Raw genomic sequence first — 20,057 nt, forward strand, 5'->3', positions numbered from 1 at the left:
ACCGATATGTGTGTCTTGGCTATTTATGGGACTCACTTTGGTATGGACACTGAGCTGGAACTAGGCTGTGTGTCCACTACGTGATGAGAAACAGCTGCACTCACCTCTCGAGTGCAAATTGCTTTTTGACATTGATCTGTTTGCATTTGTCTCTTTGGAAAAGTAAATAAAGGTGCATCACTACACAGAAAATAAACCTTTACAGAATCCATCCTGTGGTCTGTGGATCTGTGGATCTGTAACCACAGTGGGCTATAGCTACAAGAGTGCATGCACTGGGATTTCCTACTGGTGGTGCAAGTGCTGGGAGGATCAGAAGTCCCGTATTCAGACAGGTTGTAGACTTCTGATCGCTTCTCTGGGAGAAATGTTTCTTGGAGGTGAATGGCTGACCTGTGGTGTCTGCAGTTCGGGAATGCGAGGTTACCTGCCGGCCCTTCTCCTCCTTCAGTGTTTGAATCTCCTTGCTGAGGACCTGTGTGCGGCTGCGACTCTCCCTCAGGGTGGACCGCCTGTCTGAGTTGTGCCCTGTGGCCTGCTCTGAAAGGTAAAGATGGCTCTCAGCGTGACCATGTTATAGTAACGCTAACGAAGCCATACTGCTAGCGTTACGACCTCAGGTAGGACTTACCGAGAGCTTTCAGCGTGTCACTGGGAATGTTGTTCCCAGCCATCTCCAGCTGCACTATGCTCTTGTTGTTCTGAAGTGCCTCCAGCATGGACCTGCCTCCCAGCAGACCAATATTGTTCCACCTCAGATCTGAGAGAGGTAAGAGGAGTTAGCATGGACCATGTGCTGATGACAACAGCAGCCTCTACAACCTAAACTTATGATGCTGCCATACGACGGAGGCTGCTCTTAAAAGCTGTTCTCTACCGAACAACACGGTACATGACGTTAACCAGTTAGAGTCACCTAGAACTTCCAGTGTGCTGTTGCGTTTGAGTGCCAGAGCGAGCGCCGACGCTCCATGGTGGTTGATTTGATTGTTGCGCAGGTCCAGCTGCGTCAGCGCGCAGTTGGAAACTAAACCGCTGCAGAAGAGCGAGAAAGCTTCGTCCCACACGCCCAACGCATTCCACTCCAGCACCAGCCTGCAAAAACCAAACACTGCCAGTTAATTAGGGACACTCTTCAGTGCTCACACTATGTGCTGACAGGTTCCTGCAATGATCAGAAATGCGTGATACGACTGGGTCACGTTTCTGCTGTCTCTCTGATGGGTTTGTTTTGTTTTCAGTATGATGTCCCACACTACAGGCTGTCTGCTCTTACTTTCATGTCAGGTGTTTGAAAATCGCTTTAATTCCCACAAATGCAATATTTTTGTTCACATCTTGGTTGTTTGATTGAAACTCATTTGTGGTGAAATACAAAGTGTCAGAGTGTTTCTCACCAAAAACAGAAGTGACTACAGCGGTTTTTGTGTGGTTAACTCAACTACTAAATATTCTGTGTGATCACTAAAGTGTCTGCGTGTCTCTACACTCAGCCTGTGGGCTTTCACAGGTCTCCCGCTGTTAAAAGACAGCTTACGATCTGTAGTTGTAAACCGGTGCTACACAACTATTAACCTCCATAAGGGAAAGAAATGAAATGGCACACAGACAGGAAAAGCATGAGTCTTACCTGCGCAGCGTCTTGTTTTGTGCCAACAACTGTCCCAGCACCTCAGCTCCTGATGATCTCAGGTTATTCCCCTGTGAACAATAAAAACACAACCTAAGGACACACAGACATTGTGCAATAAGATAAAACTAGTGTCACCGTGTGTGGAGAGTCTAATTTGGGAGCTGGTACCTTCAGATCCAGGACTTTGACAGTCGTGTTGTCAAACAGTCCACTGAGGAGCACTCTGGCACCTGAGAGTCACACACAGCACAGTGACTAACACATCCTGAGTCACAATATTTACCAGAGCAGCAAATGTGGTTTATTATGCTAATGAGAAAAGAGATCTATATGAATGTGCTCCATTTCTCTGTTTGTTTGTTGCATTTAAAAAAGACTGCTTGCATTTATCCTTCTAATTCAAGCAGAGAAAACTCTGTAAATGTGAAGATGTGTTCAGGATCAGAAGCAAAGGACTTTGTTGACAGCATCTGTGTGATATGTAGCCTAACACACTCGCTCTGATAGTTTTATCAATCATCAGACTGACTAAAGTACGTTAAATAGACGTGCCGCAGCAGAGTGACTCGGGCAGGGCCACCTCACTGCATCGTTGACATCAACGAGCACCATACACTTGCACATACTGTATAATTCTCCACATTACATAAAGACTGTCCTCACGCACCCTCCTCGCTGAGCATGCAGTCACTGAGTGACACCTCAGTAAAGACAGTATCCTTATGGAAGGCCTTAGCCAGCACTGAGCAGGTATCTGCAGACAGGCTCTGTCCACTCAGGTCCAGTCTGGAGCCCTGAGCAGACCTGCTCTCCTGGAGCTGAGCTACAACACCCTCCTGAGGCTCCACGCCTCCCTCCTTACACAGACGGAGGTATATCCGCCTGAAATCCTCCATCCAGGCTCTGCAGACTCCTGATCATCTGACGAGCAGAGCTTTCCGTCCTCAGACCAACTGGTGAAAAGAAGGAGAGACAAAAGTTGCTACTGCTGCTATCTATACATGTGCTGTTGATTTTCTTTGCATCAAAGATAAACGCATTAATCAATAACGAAAACGCCGAGCTTTTGCTGAATGTAAGAAAGAATTGACGATCACACGACACTGACTCAACTGTAACCACTGCAGCGACCAGCCCGCACAGCTGTGTGCATTTAGAGCGGACTGACGTGTATTTTACATGGTAGCTTGTAACAGGCAGAGCCACGCTGAGCAGCCAGTTTTGAATGAAAGTGACGCGAGGAGCTATCTCCACGCGAGTCAGAGGCTCGCGCGGGACAATCAAATCTTCAACCGATGATCAAAGTAAGGAGGCGTTTAAACCGGATGTCGTGACTAGCGATCAAAATAATAATTACAGGTTAAGATAAAAACACAGACCTCCACCAAAACTGTCGTCCTGACAGTTATTGTTGTCGTAGCTCGACCAGCTGACAGAAGAAGGAAACCAGGGCACAGAGTAACTAGGAAGTGTTTGGCGCAAAGCATTTTGGTCAACGTAGTTTCGAAAAAATCTTTATTTATCTAACTGTTTGTTGGTTTTTATCAGGCCTGATCTGTGTGAGGATGGGCGAAGACTGCCTATAATACTGCTTAAACAGATCGTCAACAACAGAAGGCTGTTAAGCGTCGTGTTGTTTAATAATGTTATTCATGCAGAAGGAAGACGGAGTGTTTGCTCAACCAGCAGGGGGCAGTAAAGACAACAACGGGTCGCATAGTTGCCACTGAGGGTAAAAGAAGAAGATGGACATTAGCCAAAGAAAAGAGAAACGAGCATGTCCGGGAGCGTCAGTAACACCGTCCCTGCGATAACTAGTTCTTTGTCGCAACTACAGGCGTTAAACGGATTGTTTGCGATATATAAAAAACAAGGGCCGACCTCCGCGGACGTGTTAAATGTACTCAAGGAAGCTTTGCTCAAGGGTAACGGGACCAAACAGCAGCAGGACGTCCAGCCCGGTGTTTGCGGAAAGCTGACCGTAAACCGTTTGTGTCGCTTTATCTTTCAGAGGCGGGAGTCAAAAATCCAAACCCGCGGAAGAGGAAGAACCAGAGCCTGAAGATGGGACACGGAGGGACGCTGGACAGCGCTGCCAGCGGGGTGCTGGGTAAGCGGCTAGGCTAGCGCTCACGTCCCGGTGTTCCAGATCAACTGGCGTTTAGATCAACTGGCGTTGGTCGAACAGATGTGTGGCAGTCTTGCGTTTCAGGAGCTCCTACCGACAAACCAGCAAAAAAAACGCCAAATGTGTCATCTGTGACACTTGTGAGGTTATCTCAAACACACTCCGTCAGTCTTGATGCTGTTGAACAACAAAATGTTTAAAAATGTGGCGAGTTTACCTGGTGATATCCTCATGCGCGACGCGATCGCGAAAACAGCAAACAAGTAACACCACGCCGTTGTTGTTCACAGGACAGCAAGAGTAAACGATCGGGGGACCCTTGTCGTCGTTATCGTTCCACTCGCACGGTTTATTTCACCGAATTCAGCGTTTTTGCTTCACAACTACAGCGAGCAGTTTGCTCTGTGCACTAACATGGACTCGAGTCAACCAGCGCCACCTCTGGCCAAGTGCCACAGCCTACAGCCAGATCAACCTGTGACACACATCTGCACCACGTTTGAATTCGTGTCATGCACATTTGTACCTTTCAATTGTGTGTTTGTGCGTCATGCAAACAAACCTTTGAAATGAATGAAATGATATCATGTATTTAATATCAGCCTACATTTGTACAAAATGCCAAATGACATACACATAAGAATCACCATCCTGATATCAATACTTTTGCCCATACGAAAAATGTCGTGAACACACTAATATTTCACCAGTGTTGTAACATCACATGTCGTTAGCGTAGTCTGTCTGTGTCTTCCCTCTGCAAACAAACATGTTAGAGTTGGTTGTGATATACAGTCTGCATAAGTGTGGTCAATCTAATAAACATTTGTAAGGAGATGGCAGTTACTGTGAATGTACAGCAGGTGATTAGTAATAAACAGCCAGACAATGACTCTGACAATCTCATTCAATCTTGCAGATTGCACCTTCTGTGGAAAGTGGTACCACACAGTGTGTGTGGACTTCCCCTGTGCAGAAGGCGACTACAAATGTTGTGGGTGCTAAATAAACAGAAAAAAGTGATCCCTGTTGTCTTTGCTTACTGATTGTTTTCAGTGTTGACAATCCACATTGCTGGCATTGCATCTTTCAACATGTTTGTGGGCAGATTTGGATGTACCAGGGGTAAGTGCAGCCACTCAGCCTCTACTCACTGTGATCATAGCAGCAGGTGCAGATGTGTCACAAGTTAATCTAGTAGTGGGCTATGGTCATGTGTTAGTGGTGGGAACAGTCATATCCACTCACTCTCACTGGCTGTTTATTACTAATCACTGTGTAACTGCTGTGGATTCACAGTAACTGCCGTCTCCTTACAAATCTTCATTAGATTAACCACACTTATACAGACTGTATATAACTCCAGCCATGTTGATGAATTGCCTATATTGGCTGGAAATATTCATTTTCAGGGAAAAGACACAGACAGACTATGCTAGCGACATGTGATGTTACAACACTAATGAAATATTGATGTGTCATATTTGTCCAAGGCGTATTTCATTGTTATGGAAAAAGAGAATATTAAAATCATGATGACCAATTGGAGTGGTGATTTCTATGACTTTGTGTATATAATTTGGAATTTTGTACAAATGTAGGCCAATAAGGAATATATGATATCATTTCATTCTTTTCAAAGGTTTATTTGCATGACGCACAAACACACAATTGAAAGGTACAAATGTGCATGACACGAATTCAAACGTGGTGCAGATGTGTGTCACAGGTTGATCTGGCTGTAGGCTGTGGCACTTGGCCAGAGGTGGCGCTGGTTGACTCGAGTCCATGTTGGTGCACAGAGCAAACTGCTCGCTTTAGTTGTGAAGCAAAAACGCTGAATTCGGTGAAATAAACCGTGCGAGTGGAACGATAACGACGACAAGGGTCTCCCGATCGTTTACTCTTGCTGTCCTGTGAACAACAACGGCGTGGTGTTACTTGTTTGCTGTTTTCGCGATCGCGTCGCGCATGAGGATATCACCAGGTAAACTCGCCACATTTTTAAACATTTTGTTGTTCAACAGCATCAAGACTGACGGAGTGTGTTTGAGATAACCTCACAAGTGTCACAGATGACACATTTGGTGTTTTTTTGCTGGTTTGTCGGTAGGAGCTCCTGAAACGCAAGACTGCCACACATCTGTTCGACCAACGCCAGTTGATCTAAACGCCAGTTGATCTGGAACACCGGTGCTGGGCCACGCGCGACTGTTGTCATTCCTGCCCTGGGAGGAGGGGGGAGAGGGGGTCAGTCCCACCCTCCGTGTTTACTGGAGGGTGCACCGGCAGGGTGCATCGGTAAAGCACCGGCAGGGCCCGACCTCCAGGGCTGCTCCAGTCATGCATGTCTGGGGGCGTTTTATACAGAGTTAAGATCAAATAGATTTATGTTGATAACAATCTCAAATCCCTGAGACGTACACTGTCGTTTGTCTAGAAGTTGTTTTTTCAAGACTTTAACATTTTTCTGTAACAGGTGCATTTTCTTTTCTTTTGCACATTTTTCTACCCACGCGTGTCCTGGGAAAGTCCGCGACATCGTGACTCCTGCATTTTCTATGACAACATGCTTGCTGTTTTTCTATGGATAAAATATAGTAAAGTTATGAAATCTGATCTTCTTATTGTTTTGATATGTAGCTATGTTCCTCATAAGCAGTGTACCCCTGGTGCTGGCCCGTCATCCTCTATGAAGAGTGGAATGGTCCAGATGACCCACCTGTGTAGGAGCGAGGCCGGTGGACTTTTAACACAACCTTGGAGAGGTGTACTGATATCACAGATGATGTTCAGGCAGCACCTCCACACTCCTGTCTTTCCTTCTCTCTCACTTCCATCAAGGTGCCAGTGGAAACAGCTTCAGTGTCTATGGGCACCTCGTTAGATCTATCAGGTGTTTTTCCTGCATTTCTGCAGTGTAGAACAGGCTGTCCCAGGTTGTCTAACTCTGAGCTGCTTTGTCAGCAGTCACACCATCTTTAAGTGGCACAGTTCCACTGGCAGCCATACAAGCCCATAATGCTGCTTCCAGCATGTTTGACAGATAATGCTTCAGTTCCTTCTGGATACTTTTTGTCTTGCCATCGTTTTTGTACAAATTTATCTCAGTTTCACCTGACAACCTGGGATTTTTTTCTCCAGAACTGTGACTTTTAAATGTTTCCTGGCAGATGCAGTCCAGCCTTCTTGGTCTTGAGTGTAACCAGTGGTTTGCACCATGGTGTAGGTTTTAACAATGACAGGCCGAGCTCTTCAACTGTTTTTGGGACTTGAGTCGATGTTTTGTCAGGATTTTTATTTCTTCAAATGAAGAATTCATTTAAATTTTCTTCAGTGTTTTTTGGGCCTTTAGGTGTTTCTGGGCGGCCCGTGCTTCCATCTTTTTAAGAATGGACTACATTGGTAATTTGCTCTCTGATAGCTGTATTTTGTTTTTGTGCTTTTTAAATCAACGATGGCCTCCTTCAAATGCAAGTTAAACCACTGTCGTTGAACAATGATATCATAGGACTCGATTTTCCTTATAACCTATGAGCCCAACTGTAGTTCTTGTCTTTATTAAAGTGTTTTATAAAGCACCTATGCAGCTAAAAGTGCAGGAGGCCGGTCCATTGACTCCAGTTAGCAGAGATGAACCTGCCAGACAACCCTGCTGATTGTGCTGGTACGTCTGGCAAAGTGGCCACACCCATAATTTTAGGAAAAATTAATTCACTGTGGTTGAATTAAATGGCCTGTATTTGTACAGCGCTTTTCTAGTCCCTAAGGACCCCAAAGCGCTTTACACATCCTGTCATCCACACATTCACACACTGGTGATGGCAGCTACATTGTAGCCACAGCCACCCTGGAGCGCACTGACAGAGGCGAGGCTGCCGGACACTGGCGCCACCGGGCCCTCTGACCACCACCAGTAGGCAACGGGTGAAGCGTCTCGCCCAAGCAAGACGGCTCTTAACCAGCATGGCTGCTACAACATCCTGCAGCACGATGCCGTGTTGTCTGATTTGCGCCCCGCAGCACAGCGAGACGAGAGCACGCCTCCACCTCGTCCGTAAGCATAAGAAAAGCTGTTCAGTCAGTCAGCTACATTTCACTGTGTGTTATACTTGTATAACTATGCATGTGACAAATAATAAAGAACCTTGAACCTTGAGGTGATGTTGGGTCAGTCTGAGGGAAAAGCAGCCGCTTCACTGCTGCTTGCAAAGTCCCAGGTGATGATGTCATGAAGAAGGGAATAAAGGTTGTTATCAACTTAACAAAGCACGAAGATGAGCACTAAATATAAATGTTTCAGTATATTCTGAGTTTGGTGAACTTTGATGAATGAATTAAAAGTGAGTTCAGTGAACACTTCAACCTGTGGGGGGCGCTAGCAGGACTTTAATCATTGGACTCTCTTTGTTTCAGTTGTTGGTGTTGGGAACGGCACCAAAATGCTCAGCACAATGTTGACTGGGTCAAAGGTCAGTTTGCTTCACTGCTGTTTGAACTAAACTAAAATGTGCATTAAACCTTGACGTCTGGTGAAAAGTGCGAGGCATGAATGCAGGTTAGAGCTGCACTGCTGCGCGTGTCTGATTGTTGTTTATTGTGCATGCTGACGAGCACAGCCAGGCTCTGACTCTACCGTATGTCGTCACCTGGATGAAGCCAAACATGTTGGTTTAGCAGATGCACACTGACATGTTCCAAATAAAACGACGCGTCCTTTAGTTTGTGTCACAGTGAAGTCTGTTTCCCCCATGAACTTCTAGCATTGTGTCGATACGTGCTGATTGGTCTGTTCCTGCTTTCATGGTAGCAGATCTAACAGGTACTAACGAGCTGTTAGAAACCACAACACAAACCTCTGCGTGTGTAGAGAAGCACTTTTTTTTAGGTACAAGTATACATGCAAATCTATTGATAAGGACATTGTGTATACAATACAGCTTCTCAACAGACCCGAACGCCTCGTGAACTTTAGATGTCTGCGATGACAAATGCATGAATGATTCCTGTAACTTGTTAACTGTGGATGAACTTGGTGTGACACAAACGTGACACATGCTGTGTGTTTTTCAGAAATACGTTGCCGTTGGAGAGTTTGGAAAAGCAACAGACACTCTTGATGCCACCGGCAGCGTGACTCTGGAGAAAGGTTTTGGTAAATTCGATCTTTCAGATCCATCGACACAGCAGGATAATCTGCAAACTTCGGTTTCTCCTTTACCGTCTGTCTCTCAGTGAGTCATGTTTTCATACATTTTCTAGAACACATAACCAGGCTGGACGTCGAGGAAAAGCTGAAAGCTTTCACTGGTGACATCATGCAAGTGCCTCCGCTGTGAGTCAACATCCAAACGTCTGAAGCTTTAATTAGATCAAACGAAACGTTTATTTCTTAAGATGAAATCTTCTTTTACAGAAAACGAAACCTAAACTTTCCGAGCAGCAGCTCAGGACTTCACGTCCTCTGTTACTGCGCTTGTTTGGGATGGTGTTGGATTTGATGGTAGATGCATAAACGTGGGGTTCATGTGAGCTTCCTTTTTGGGGGTTGCAGTCATTTAGTGGCTCCGTGGTGCAGTGGTTCGATGCTTACCTTACATGAAGGTGCATGAATTGAACTCAGAGGCGCGATGACAGCTTTGCACGGTTCACCAGCTTTATCACAGACGCTTCCAGGAATGTGCCAGGTTGGCTGATGCAGCAGGAAAATCCAAATCAGGGAACCACAAAAATGAGTGTGATTGTTAAAGTAGGCCTACACATCCATGTGTGGAGAAGCTGTTTCCATTTTCTGAGGGACATTAGCCGTGTCATCATTTTGAGTCTACACAAGCAAAGATCAGAATCAGAAAAGGTTTTATTGCCAAATGTTGAGCAGCTTTCCAACATTAGGAAATGAAGGCAAACACTTAAATAAACATAAAAATGAAAAGTGCTAAGCAGATTACTATATACATGAGTGCAAAAGTGGAACAGATGCAGAGAAGTATGGGGCCATGTGTTTGGGGTGGGACCAGTCTTATGTTACTGTTCATGTGTCCAACAGCAGAGGAGAAACTGTTCTTATGATGAGGTTCTGGTGCGACTGGGCCGGAGCCTCCTGCCTGAGGGGAGCAGGTCTAACAGACTGAGTCCAGGGTGAGAAGGGTCAGCTGAGATCCCAGCTGCACGCCCCAGTGTGCTGGAGGCGCACAGGCCCTGCAGAGATGGGAGTCTGCAGCCAATCGCCTTCACGGCAGAGCGCACAACACGCTGCAGTAGAGGCTTCAACAAGTGGCTGAACTGAAACCAGTTTTCTCTGAATGTGCAGCCAGTTTGATGGCATGTTACAGGTTAATGATATGATCAGAGAGCCGTAATGACTAATTGTTGTAAAGGCTAAGAAGTGATGTGTGGACCCAGTTCTGTGTGAAGAGGCTCTGAGATCTAAATGTCCAGCTGCAGTAAACCGATCGTGTGTCCTTTAATGCCGTTCGTGTCCCCTGGGAGAATGAATGAAAGGCCTCTCAATGGTCCAGTTCTTTAAACATTTGAGGGTTTTCGTCTTATTAGTGTAGCGCAGTGACCTATGAAGCCTCTGGAGGTCACTGTTTGCTCACTGCAGTGCTGATTCCCACTGATGCAGGAAGCAGTGCCTTTGTGTCATTATACATGGAGTTCACATAAAAACAGTTCTTGGTGCTAAATGTGTGTATTTTGTAACCAACTCTTTTCTTATAATCGTTTTAGATACTCGGCATTAAAAAAGGATGGCCAACGTCTGTCTGTCCTGCTGAAGAAAGGTCACAAGGTCGATGCCAAACCGGCCAGGCCCGTCACGGTGTACAGCCTGACCCTGCAGGAGTTCAAGCCTCCTCTCTTCACTCTGGGTTCGACACGCTGCATCACACAACAGGCTTTTAGGTGTTGTGTCCTCTTTGGCTGAATGTTTCGCTTTCCTTCGTGTTGCAGATATTGAGTGTGGTGGTGGGTTCTATGTCAGAAGTTTGGTGGATGACCTGGGAAAAGGTGAGACTGCCTTCCACCTGTTTCACCTTTCCATCGACGGCGTGTTGCTGAGTAACGCTGTCTGTGTGCTGCAGCTCTGTCCTCTTGCGCTCATGTGAAGGAGCTGGTCAGAACAAAGCAGGGTCCGTTCACTCTGGAGGAGCACGCCTTACACGAGGAGCAGTGGACGCTGGAACACGTCTTGCGCTCGCTGAAGACCTGCTCAGAGGGAGACCCGGAGGAGGATCATCCGAAGCCAAAGAAGGTAGTCACCTGACCGGGACCAGGATGCAGAGGGAAGAGGAAGGGGTTTCCTTTCATGTAAAGACAGATTTTTGGTTCATACTCTTCAGTTTTAGTTAAAGTTTGAACATCATGACACCTTACATTAAAAGTTGTAAAGCAAACAGTCATATAATGAGAAACGGGAGCAAAGGAGACTCAGCAGGTTACCATGTTGCTGGACCTGCACAGATTTGTGAAGAGTAAATAACCTGATCGTACGATCGGCGAGGAGCTGCGAGGGAACGGCGAGATCAGTGTCTGTGGCACCGAACACCTGTGAAGTTTTTGTTGTAAGTTTAGGATCTGATTTGTTTTTATCGGCTGCCTGTTCACTGTTGTAAAAATGTCTTTTACAAAGTCTTCCTTGAGTCCTGCTCAGTGCAGTGATGCACATGATTAAGTAAAAAAGCCCCCTGGGCTCGTCCAAACTCACGCGTGGACTGTTATTTCTTTGCTTCTAAGCTTCCCACTACAATGAAGACATCCACAGGTGAAACTCGAGGAATTCAAATATCGTGCAAAGTGTGGCCACAATCTTCCGTAACACCTCAGCAGCGCCACAGCTGGTAGCATCCACGCCACGCTGCATCGAGGCAGTAATTCATGCAAAAGGGGCCCAAACCAAGTACAGAGTGCGTATGCATGGTTATACTTATTCTAATTTTCCGAGTATCACCTGCTGCTTCATTTCCATAGCGCATGCTCTGTGCCGTTTCTCATGGTTACGTTTCCTCGGTCATTCCAAACTCGAACAAAGGAAGGCCGGGCACATCCCGATGCGTTTGATAATCGGGATACTGTTGACTCGTGAGGAGGAGACTGAGTGGCTTGCACTGACAATGGCAGATATATGGCGCCAGCTGCCGGGGGGCGGCTCACTCGAGTTATCAGCGGTTTTTGGCCCGGAGTCTGACGCCACGGGAGGCTGGCCGGATCAATGAGCTGCAATGATTGTCTCAGTCCAAATATTAGCCGTTTTGTGGATGTCTTTGATGTCTTTAAGGCTGTTTGCTCCACTTTATCTAAATTACAGCCGTTAGAAAGTTGGCAGACGGGGGCGCGCGCCAGGAAATCGAGCCGGCGGCTGGTTTCGGGGAGCGAGCAGATAAACGCCGTCGTCCGGCTCCCAGGTGCGAGTCGCCGTTTCCAGCGACGATTAATGAACTCGCGTGATGATAAAATGTCGCGAGGCCCTGCGCGCGTGCAGCTGGGCCCCGCTGTGACTAAAGCAGAAGTCTCCGGTTATTGTTTAACATCCAATCACTTAGTGAGCCGTTACATACACGAGCGTTTATTGCTATCTCATCCCACAGTGGATTTCGCAGGAAAACTCCAAACATTCAAATCAGGAGTTAATCCCACTTGATTGAGCTGCAACGTTGGGGCCGTGGATCGCAGTCGGCCTCTATTACACTGTTAAGATAAGGCTGCGGCCCGTTTGACTACACAAAGGTGTGTGTGGGGGTATAAAAGCAGCGCTGCGTGCTGTCTGTGCTCTGTTCACGTGGGTTTTCCATCTGACATTCAACATTTGTTCAACATTTTTAAAAACAATGTTGCCAAAGAAATGTTATTCACACAAGTGGATCATCGCGCTCTTTGCCTAACTGTCTCACTTCAGCGTGGTGCCAAACCACGGGGAATGTCTTTTTGCATAAAGCAATGATGCCGATCTCTGGCTGGGAGAACCTAAACAGTTTGGACAGCTACCCTCGTGGGCCAATCCGCTGACTTGTGACATGATACTTCCTGGAGCAAAACCAGTGAGAACTATCATTTCAAATCACACTTATCTTATCTTTGAAAGCCCGGCTCTAATGCAAAATCTCCTCAAAGTTACCATTAAATCATCTGAGACTGCTGACAGACAAGGTCATGAAAACGCTGTGCGCTCCTCCTGTGTAACAGTGCATGTGCTCTTATATTTCATTTATGTGAAAACGTATTTCTTATTGTGCCGAGTTACACATATCACTGTGCTAATACATATATGACACAGCAGTATGCAGATACTGCAACAATAAACGGATGTTCACTCATTATTCGGCCATGATCCAGTAATATGATTTTGCATGCAAGTTTTGATTGAGGTGCTTTGGGTAAATGCAAACAGTTTTGAGCTGAGTAGGAGTGTGACTTTTACTCAAACATTATGGGCGGTGTACACTCTTAGGAGTGTGACCGTGAGGAGGCTGAAGTGTGAGCGGGCCCGTACTTGCATTTTCAGACCCAGCTACTCTCAGCGCCGGCTCTGTTCCATTACATTCGTCTGTTTTCTGATTACCTGTTTGCGTCGCGTCGATTCTTCTGAAACACAATTATCTCCCCTCTCCTGTCATCCGACCACTGTGGAGTTCGTTAAGAACTGCGTGCAAGCCAATCAGAAACGGCCGCCGGCCACCTGCAGGAAGTTGGCCGTCCACTTATCTCCTCCCTCCTTCGGCTGCAGACAGATAACAGCAGCAACAGTTGAACAGAGTGGCAGCTCCGCAGCAACCTGATGGACACTAAAACAGTGTAACGGTCTCCCGAGCAGCTCGGAAACAGGCTCTGGTCGTTGTGTTTCGGGACTGGCTGAGCAGAGGTTAGCGCGGCTCATAAAAAGTTGCTGTGATAGAAAGAGGAAGGCTGCGGGACTAAAGACGCGAAGCTCTCCCCTAGTTTGGATCCAGTGCGCAGCAGCGGTGATCGGCATCATGAGCGTCCCGCTTTACGCACCGACCCCAATTCAGCCGGCACACCCGACCCCCTTCTACATCGAGGACATTCTGGGGAGGACCTCCACCACCACCTCCACATCTCCGTCCTATTCTTCATCGCCAACGTCTTCATCTTCCTGCTCCACTCCGGTCATCCCCACGCCGACTCTCCCGTCTCCCAACTCGTCCTTCAAAAGTTTGATCTCGCCGTACAGAACCCCGATTTATGAACCCACGCCGATCCACCCCGCGCTGTCCCACCACGCTGCGCTGACGGCGACGTACGCCTCGGCGGGGGCTTTCACCGGCTCCTTTTACCCGTTTCACCAGCAACACCACCGCTCCATGGGGGAGTACGCACAGGCGCTGCTCAGGCACGACCCTCTCGGTGAGTTCCATTTCATTTCCATCATTGATATTGGTCTTATCATTTGTTAGCAAACATATCCATTTTCTCCTTTTCTGCTGCCTTGCCGTCAGACAGCCAGCATCACGTTTCTTGTTTTCCTGTGTGGAAATGCGCCAGTTAAACTCAGTTCCTCAAGTCTGCACTGCTGGTTTTATTTCACTGGAAATCAGGACCCTTAAAATAGTTAAGGTCATATATTCACAATTTGCATTGTAAAATGAATAAATCATATATTATTGGACATTATATCGCTCAGTGACAATTTAGGTGAACCTGAAATCTGTTCGCGGCAACATATACACTTGGATGATGTGGCAGTAAGACAACTTTCTGCTCTTTGCATGAAAACTTTAATGTCTTCACAAGCTTCGTTTCAGTCCCAGCGAAACCATTTTTGCATAAGCATCACGCTTGGTCATGCATGTCGAACTCAAGATCATCTACACTTGCACTGCTCCTCTTAAACACACTTTAGAGTCGAGGACACACTTTGTGCGTCTTCGCGAAGCCTTCAGCTCATTTAGGTCTCACAAGAACATTTGTGCACGATGCGCGACCACGCACACATGAGTCACATTGTTATTGTGACAGACGTATTTGGGGCCACAATAGCAGCAGGCATATCCATTCAGTGTGCTGCTGCTGGTGGTGATAGGGAGGTGCATGGCAACCTTGACTCGTTTTCCTGACTCCCATTGTTCTGAAACATCAGAGGACCGAGTCAGCCAGTGACTAAAACATAGCCAGGCCCTAAATCACTTGTTATTTCACTGCTGTGCGTGTGTGTGTGTGCGTCATATACTTTTGAGCACCAAGTAGTTGGGTTATTTTTCTCTAGGGTATTGACTGACCATGAGCTTACCACAAGTCTTTTATTATTATTATTATTATGATAATAATTATTAGCAGTATTAGTGAAATCGGCTGTGTGAGTATGGAGCCGTGAAAGCTGCTTTACATGATGTTCCCGGGGTGCTTGAAGCCATCACACACGCTGCGCGCCGTGTTAGAGGCCAGAAGTGATGGTCCTCTTAAGTATAGTGTGACAAGCGGACCGTCTGACTGTGTGCTGCTGAACAACCCGGGCCTTTTTCCGTTCATAGCGGAAGCTGTGAGCCTGTCGATAGGAGTAAATCTGGTTTCAGAAGCTGTTAAATGTTTTCCTGTCTCACCCCGGCCAGCCGCTTCCTCGGGAGCCCGCTGCACGCTGCTGATTATTTTATCGACATCCTCAATACAGACATATTCAGGAAACACTCGGCCTCTGATAGCCCGGGATCCGTTTTTCACATATTGTTGCACTTCCTCTGCCGGGCTCGCGAGGATGTGGCTGACTTTCTTTATGGTTGGCGGCGAGAAGAAAATAAGGCAAACAGAGAGCTAATGGGGACTTATGAGAAAGATAAAGTCCTCCTAACAGCAGCTACAGTCGTGTCCTCCCAACTGAGCTGACCTTTCAGACAGACGACAAACAAGCACGAACTGAGATTGCCGGAGGAGAACAATGATTGGTTTCAGCGCCTACAATCATCTGTAATCATCTCGTATGATATGTCTTGTCGAACAGCGGATTAAAGAAGCTGTGCTCTATAAATACCGCGCACACCTCCTCTGGCTATTTTAAGCAGCCTGCAGTGCGCGCGCTTTCAGGCCCGCTTATGTTCCGATCTCCGTCACTCACAGTTTTATGAAACTGTTATTAACGAGCTATCCCAACCGCCACATCTGTGCATCTATTTACAGCGATCACGTTAATACTCTGATTTGATGAGACTGTCTGCGCGCGCCAACGGCAGAAAGTTACAAAGTAACACAAAGCCAACAAAAACTGTGAGTGCGCGTGCTTAATTACCACAATTATAACGAGTTAGCGCTTATCATTCCAGTTTCACAGATCTTTATTAGCCGAGCGTAAACGGCACGAACACAAACTTCTCACATATTCAGTGAAAATGTTTCATTTGATGTCATTTCCTTCATTTTCGCCGCAAATTGATTTTTACTCAACCTTTCCTGTAGGCTACTTGTATTTTCGCTCAGTGTCTCTTGGGGCTGGATTGGCTAACTTCCTTAGGAAAAGCGCAGCAATAAGAAGGTCTTTGACAGCAGTTTCGACCACAAACATTCATATTGTGTCAGAGCTGAGCACAGGAGTGTCTGTTGGTGGATGCCATTGCCTATAATCACACCGCAAAGCAGGAAGCACATGAAGCGGATATTTGGCCATAGTTTTCACTGTCACGACCTTCCTGAAAAGACAGCTCGCAGCAGGCTGCAGGCTGCCGTTGTTTGTTCCCGGCCATCACCCGGGGAGGAAAGCAGACAGGACAAAAGCACCTCTGATTGCACCCAGCGGCCTTTCGCTCCAATAAATCTCTTCAACAGCACCGATCCTTTCCCCTCATTAATCCGCAGTAAATTAGGAATTATGTTCATTTCTAATCGAGTTTTAGGGTATAAACTTTGAAAAGCACATCGAGACTTTTGGAGATTTTGAACCTCATTAAAATCAGCACCGGTGTAAAACAACAAACACGTAAAACATCATAATAATCATAATAATAATCATTTGTATTTGTATGAAATCTTTATTTTGAACATGTTAAAATATTATAACAACAACAGAGAAAAAAGAGACAAACAAAACAATAATAATTATAAATAACTTACATTTATTTCACAATGCAGTAGAAAGAAGCGCAAGCTTATTTAATCCCGCACATTTCCCACTATTTAGTAACTAATAGTCTCCACTTTTTCTTCCTGTTTATGCCCTGTCCATCAGAAATTCTTCATTACAGTTTTACATCTGTTACATAATAATAGTAATAGTAATAATAATAATAATAACAATAATAATAATAATAATAATAACAATAATAATAATAATAATAATAATAATAATAATTATTATTATTATTATTATTATTATTATTATTATTATTAATAATAATAATAATAATAATAATAATAATAATAACAATAGTAATAATAATAATAATAACAACAATAGTAATAATAATAGTAATAATAATAATTATTAATAATAATAATAATAATAATAATAATAATAATAATAATAATAATAAATAAATACATAAATACATAAATCCAAATAATAGTTATCCAATAATTAATCCTGAAAAATAATAAACTCTCAAACTTTTCCACATTGGAGTCCGCAGCTGTCTGGTGACCGGGAGAGGCCACAGAGTCTAAAACACGTCTTCTCTCTGTGACCGAATAGTTCGATTTTTCGATGTCTCTGCACTGCGCATGTCTGCGTATAGGCTGTACCGTCAGCTCCGGAGCTTTTAATGAAAATGTTTGAAATGTGTTGTCTTATATTTTCATGTGGATAAAATTCACTTATCGCAAGAGTTCAAACGCGTATTCACGTTTTTCACGTGAGTGAAAATGCCGTCAGTGGGCCTAATATAACACAGTACAAATGTACCGTGTTTCTGTCGCGTACTAGCGTGTTTTGTTAATTCGTTTCATGTCAGATGGCAGCAGGAAGGTTTATATGCTGTAGCTTCTTTTTCGACAGCGGGCAGGTTTGTCACAGCCAGAAATAAATATTTCGTTTTATTTCATGTATTTCAAACACGGTGCATTCTGTGGGATCTCTCCACAGGGAAGCCTCTGCTGTGGACGCCGTTCATCCAGCGGCCCTTACATAAGAGAAAAGGCGGCCAGGTGCGCTTCTCCAACGACCAGACCATCGAGCTGGAGAAGAAGTTTGAGACGCAGAAGTACCTGTCACCTCCGGAGAGGAAACGCCTGGCCAAGATGCTGCAGCTCAGCGAGAGACAGGTGAGCGGAGCCCGGTCTGGCTCACACACATGTGCCGTAATGGCCTGCAGCTGTTTGGAAGGATCTCCGGAGGATCGGCGCAATTTTCGATGAAACACTTTTATACATTTATTTATTCCGTTTTTGAAATGTAGCATAACACTAGATTTTGCTACTTTATTACTAGAAAGCTATTTACTGGCTGCGAATGGTTGGAATTTGTAGCGAATTACCGATGTGTGTGTGTGTGTGTGTGTGTGTGTGTGTGTGTGTGTGTGTGTGTGTGTGTGTGTGTGTGTGTGTGTGTGTGTGTGTGTGTGTGTGTAATATTTGTGCTGCGTGCTGATTTGATTCACTGTGGCCTTGATCCAAAATGAATTTAAACCGCTTCCACGTGAACAGCGGACGAGTTTGCGCATAAGAAACATCCTTTCAGAGTTTTAATATTTAAAGAAGGAAGATCATTCATTTCTTTCTTTTTTGAACATTTCCTTTCAGGTTAAAACCTGGTTCCAAAATCGACGTGCGAAGTGGCGAAGACTAAAGCAGGTGAGCAGCGGTGACTGATGTCGCCCTACCTTCCTTTCACTCCTTCATATACAATACACTCGTACCGTCTCCTAATCCACGGGGTTCGCTTTCACCAGGAGAATCCTAAGAGGGAGGTGGAGGATAACAGTTCCAGAGGTAAGAAAGGAGATGAGATGATAGAGGCTGCCGGAATCCAGAACCAGGAGCAGAGGCAGCCAGGCTCGGCCCCCGAGTTGGCGCAAGCGGGACACTGTGTGTCCCGACAGCAGGCCCACACAGAGCTGGACTCTGACGTGTCAGACGACACAGACCAAGAACTGGACATAGAGGACGACGAGGACTTCACACTAAACCCCCAGTTCTGAAACACAGGCTCCATAAAGATCTGCCTCAGACACTGAAGCTCTCATGCGTCGCTGTAACTCCTTCCTCCTCCTCCTCCTCCTCCTCCAGCCTGGTGACTTGCAGATTGATAGACTGGTTCCGGATGTAATACTAAGACAAGTCAGCCCCTCAAACCCGAGTGCCTTTCATCAGAACTGTCTTCTTTGTTGAACCTGTGTACATATGCGTAATTTTGTGTGTGTGCGTGTGTGTGTGTGTGTGTGTGTGTGTGTGAGAGAGAGAGAGAGAGAGAGAGATGTTCTTCAGATGAATAGTATGCCTGTAGATCAGTTTCTCTGTACTGTAGCATATACGTGTTTTTATAGCGTGTTTTTTAGTTCTTTTTGTTTTGTTTTGCGTGTGTGTGTCGGCGTGTGTTTTTTATGTGACATTTTATTAAATAATCAATGTAGCGCAAATTCAGTTTTGTTTGATGTCTAATAAACTATTTTCTGACAATCAATCCAAACGTTTGGATGCAGCTCAGCTGGTCTGTGAACTCTTTTCTCTGCTGTCTGAAAATGAAACGTTGTAAATGAAGCATTTCTCGCACATCCAGCAACGCGTGAAAGATCCGCCAAGAAGCAGGAAGAATTATAGTCAGTCCAAATAATCACAGAAAACCCAAAACAACAAGAACCGACGCGCTCTGGTCAGGTTCAAACTCACTCATTATTCGGACGTTTAACAGAAGTACATTTAACAAAGAATCAGTGCGAGTAAAAGTGCGACACGTCGTGTCTAAACGCTGAGCTGTAGTGCAGAATGATAGAACAAACTTCATACACACGTCATATTGTGTCTGTTACACATTAAGCCTGAATATATATTTTGCACATGTTTATATCCAACGCGGTAGTTTTTTGTGTACCTGCAGATCTGAGACTTTTCTCCTTTTGTTTGTTTATTTTCACATTTTCGTTTCTGATTGGTTAAAGGTTTATCTCATAAAACAGCAGCAGCCACATTACAGGACATTACGATGTGTTAGATGTGTGGCTGTGCTGGTTATAGCCTCTAATTCTTTTACTACAGTGTGGAAATCAGTGGCGTTTAAAACAGAAGAGAAGCAGACTGTAGATGAATGTACCAACACAACACCATAAATATAAAAATAGCGCATTTCAAATCTGACTTGAATAAAAGGAGCCGCCTTCAGTAATATTTTATTAATATTGGTTTAATGTTGCTGTTACATTCATGGAA

The 20,057-nt window shown here is 45.3% G+C and overlaps 3 protein-coding genes across 9 annotated transcripts in view; 2 read left to right on the forward strand and 1 right to left on the reverse strand.

The window, feature by feature from the left end:
* lrrc45 (leucine rich repeat containing 45) overlaps positions 1-3,995 on the reverse strand; it is a 13,850-nt gene extending 9,855 nt beyond the window's left edge. For 3 of the 6 annotated variants that reach the window (XM_026177518.1, XM_026177523.1, XM_026177524.1), the window contains exons 1-7: positions 3,013-3,076; positions 2,301-2,586; positions 1,802-1,863; positions 1,631-1,701; positions 917-1,095; positions 632-760; positions 428-540 (exon numbers count right to left, since the gene is read on the reverse strand). In XM_026177518.1, coding sequence (XP_026033303.1) covers positions 428-540; positions 632-760; positions 917-1,095; positions 1,631-1,701; positions 1,802-1,863; positions 2,301-2,529 — 783 coding nt within the window. In that variant the 5' untranslated portion in view covers positions 2,530-2,586; positions 3,013-3,076. Of the gene's footprint in view, positions 1-427; positions 541-631; positions 761-916; positions 1,096-1,630; positions 1,702-1,801; positions 1,864-2,300; positions 2,587-2,741; positions 2,808-3,012; positions 3,077-3,978 lie in introns of those variants that run through there. The other 3 variants (XM_026177522.1, XM_026177520.1, XM_026177519.1) reach the window with 3 other exon arrangements.
* trub1 (TruB pseudouridine (psi) synthase family member 1) lies at positions 2,784-11,465 on the forward strand. 2 transcript variants are annotated; one of them, XM_026177530.1, is made up of 8 exons: positions 2,784-2,937; positions 3,645-3,743; positions 8,178-8,233; positions 8,835-8,916; positions 9,024-9,096; positions 10,491-10,630; positions 10,713-10,769; positions 10,844-11,465. In XM_026177530.1, the coding sequence occupies exons 1-8, from the start codon at positions 2,859-2,861 to the stop codon at positions 11,023-11,025; spliced, it is 768 nt and encodes a 255-aa protein (XP_026033315.1). In that variant the 5' UTR covers positions 2,784-2,858; the 3' UTR covers positions 11,026-11,465. The 2 variants fall into 2 exon arrangements, with proteins under 2 accessions (XP_026033315.1, XP_026033314.1); XM_026177529.1 differs by lacking the exon at positions 2,784-2,937 and adding an exon at positions 3,397-3,558.
* Positions 11,466-12,566: 1,101 nt separating this feature from the next.
* hhex (hematopoietically expressed homeobox) lies at positions 12,567-19,218 on the forward strand. Its single transcript, XM_026177528.1, has 4 exons — positions 12,567-14,120; positions 17,779-17,957; positions 18,435-18,485; positions 18,584-19,218. The coding sequence occupies exons 1-4, from the start codon at positions 13,730-13,732 to the stop codon at positions 18,830-18,832; spliced, it is 870 nt and encodes a 289-aa protein (XP_026033313.1). The 5' UTR covers positions 12,567-13,729; the 3' UTR covers positions 18,833-19,218.
* The last annotated feature ends 839 nt before the right edge of the window (positions 19,219-20,057 follow it).

Source organism: Astatotilapia calliptera, chromosome 8 (genome assembly GCF_900246225.1).
Source record: "Astatotilapia calliptera chromosome 8, fAstCal1.2, whole genome shotgun sequence".
Classification (NCBI taxonomy): Eukaryota; Metazoa; Chordata; class Actinopteri; order Cichliformes; family Cichlidae; genus Astatotilapia; species Astatotilapia calliptera.

Coding starts and splice junctions, on each gene's coding strand:
- hhex (XM_026177528.1), top strand. CDS start 13,730: ATGAGCGTCCCGCTTTACGCACCGACCCCAATTCAGCCGGCACACCCG. Junction 14,121..17,778: donor GCTCAGGCACGACCCTCTCG/GTGAGTTCCATT, acceptor ATCTCTCCACAG/GGAAGCCTCTGCTGTGGACG. Junction 18,486..18,583: donor AGTGGCGAAGACTAAAGCAG/GTGAGCAGCGGT, acceptor CGCTTTCACCAG/GAGAATCCTAAGAGGGAGGT.
- trub1 (XM_026177529.1), top strand. CDS start 3,411: ATGTCCGGGAGCGTCAGTAACACCGTCCCTGCGATAACTAGTTCTTTG. Junction 8,234..8,834: donor CAATGTTGACTGGGTCAAAG/GTCAGTTTGCTT, acceptor TGTGTTTTTCAG/AAATACGTTGCCGTTGGAGA. Junction 10,631..10,712: donor GCCTCCTCTCTTCACTCTGG/GTTCGACACGCT, acceptor TTCGTGTTGCAG/ATATTGAGTGTGGTGGTGGG.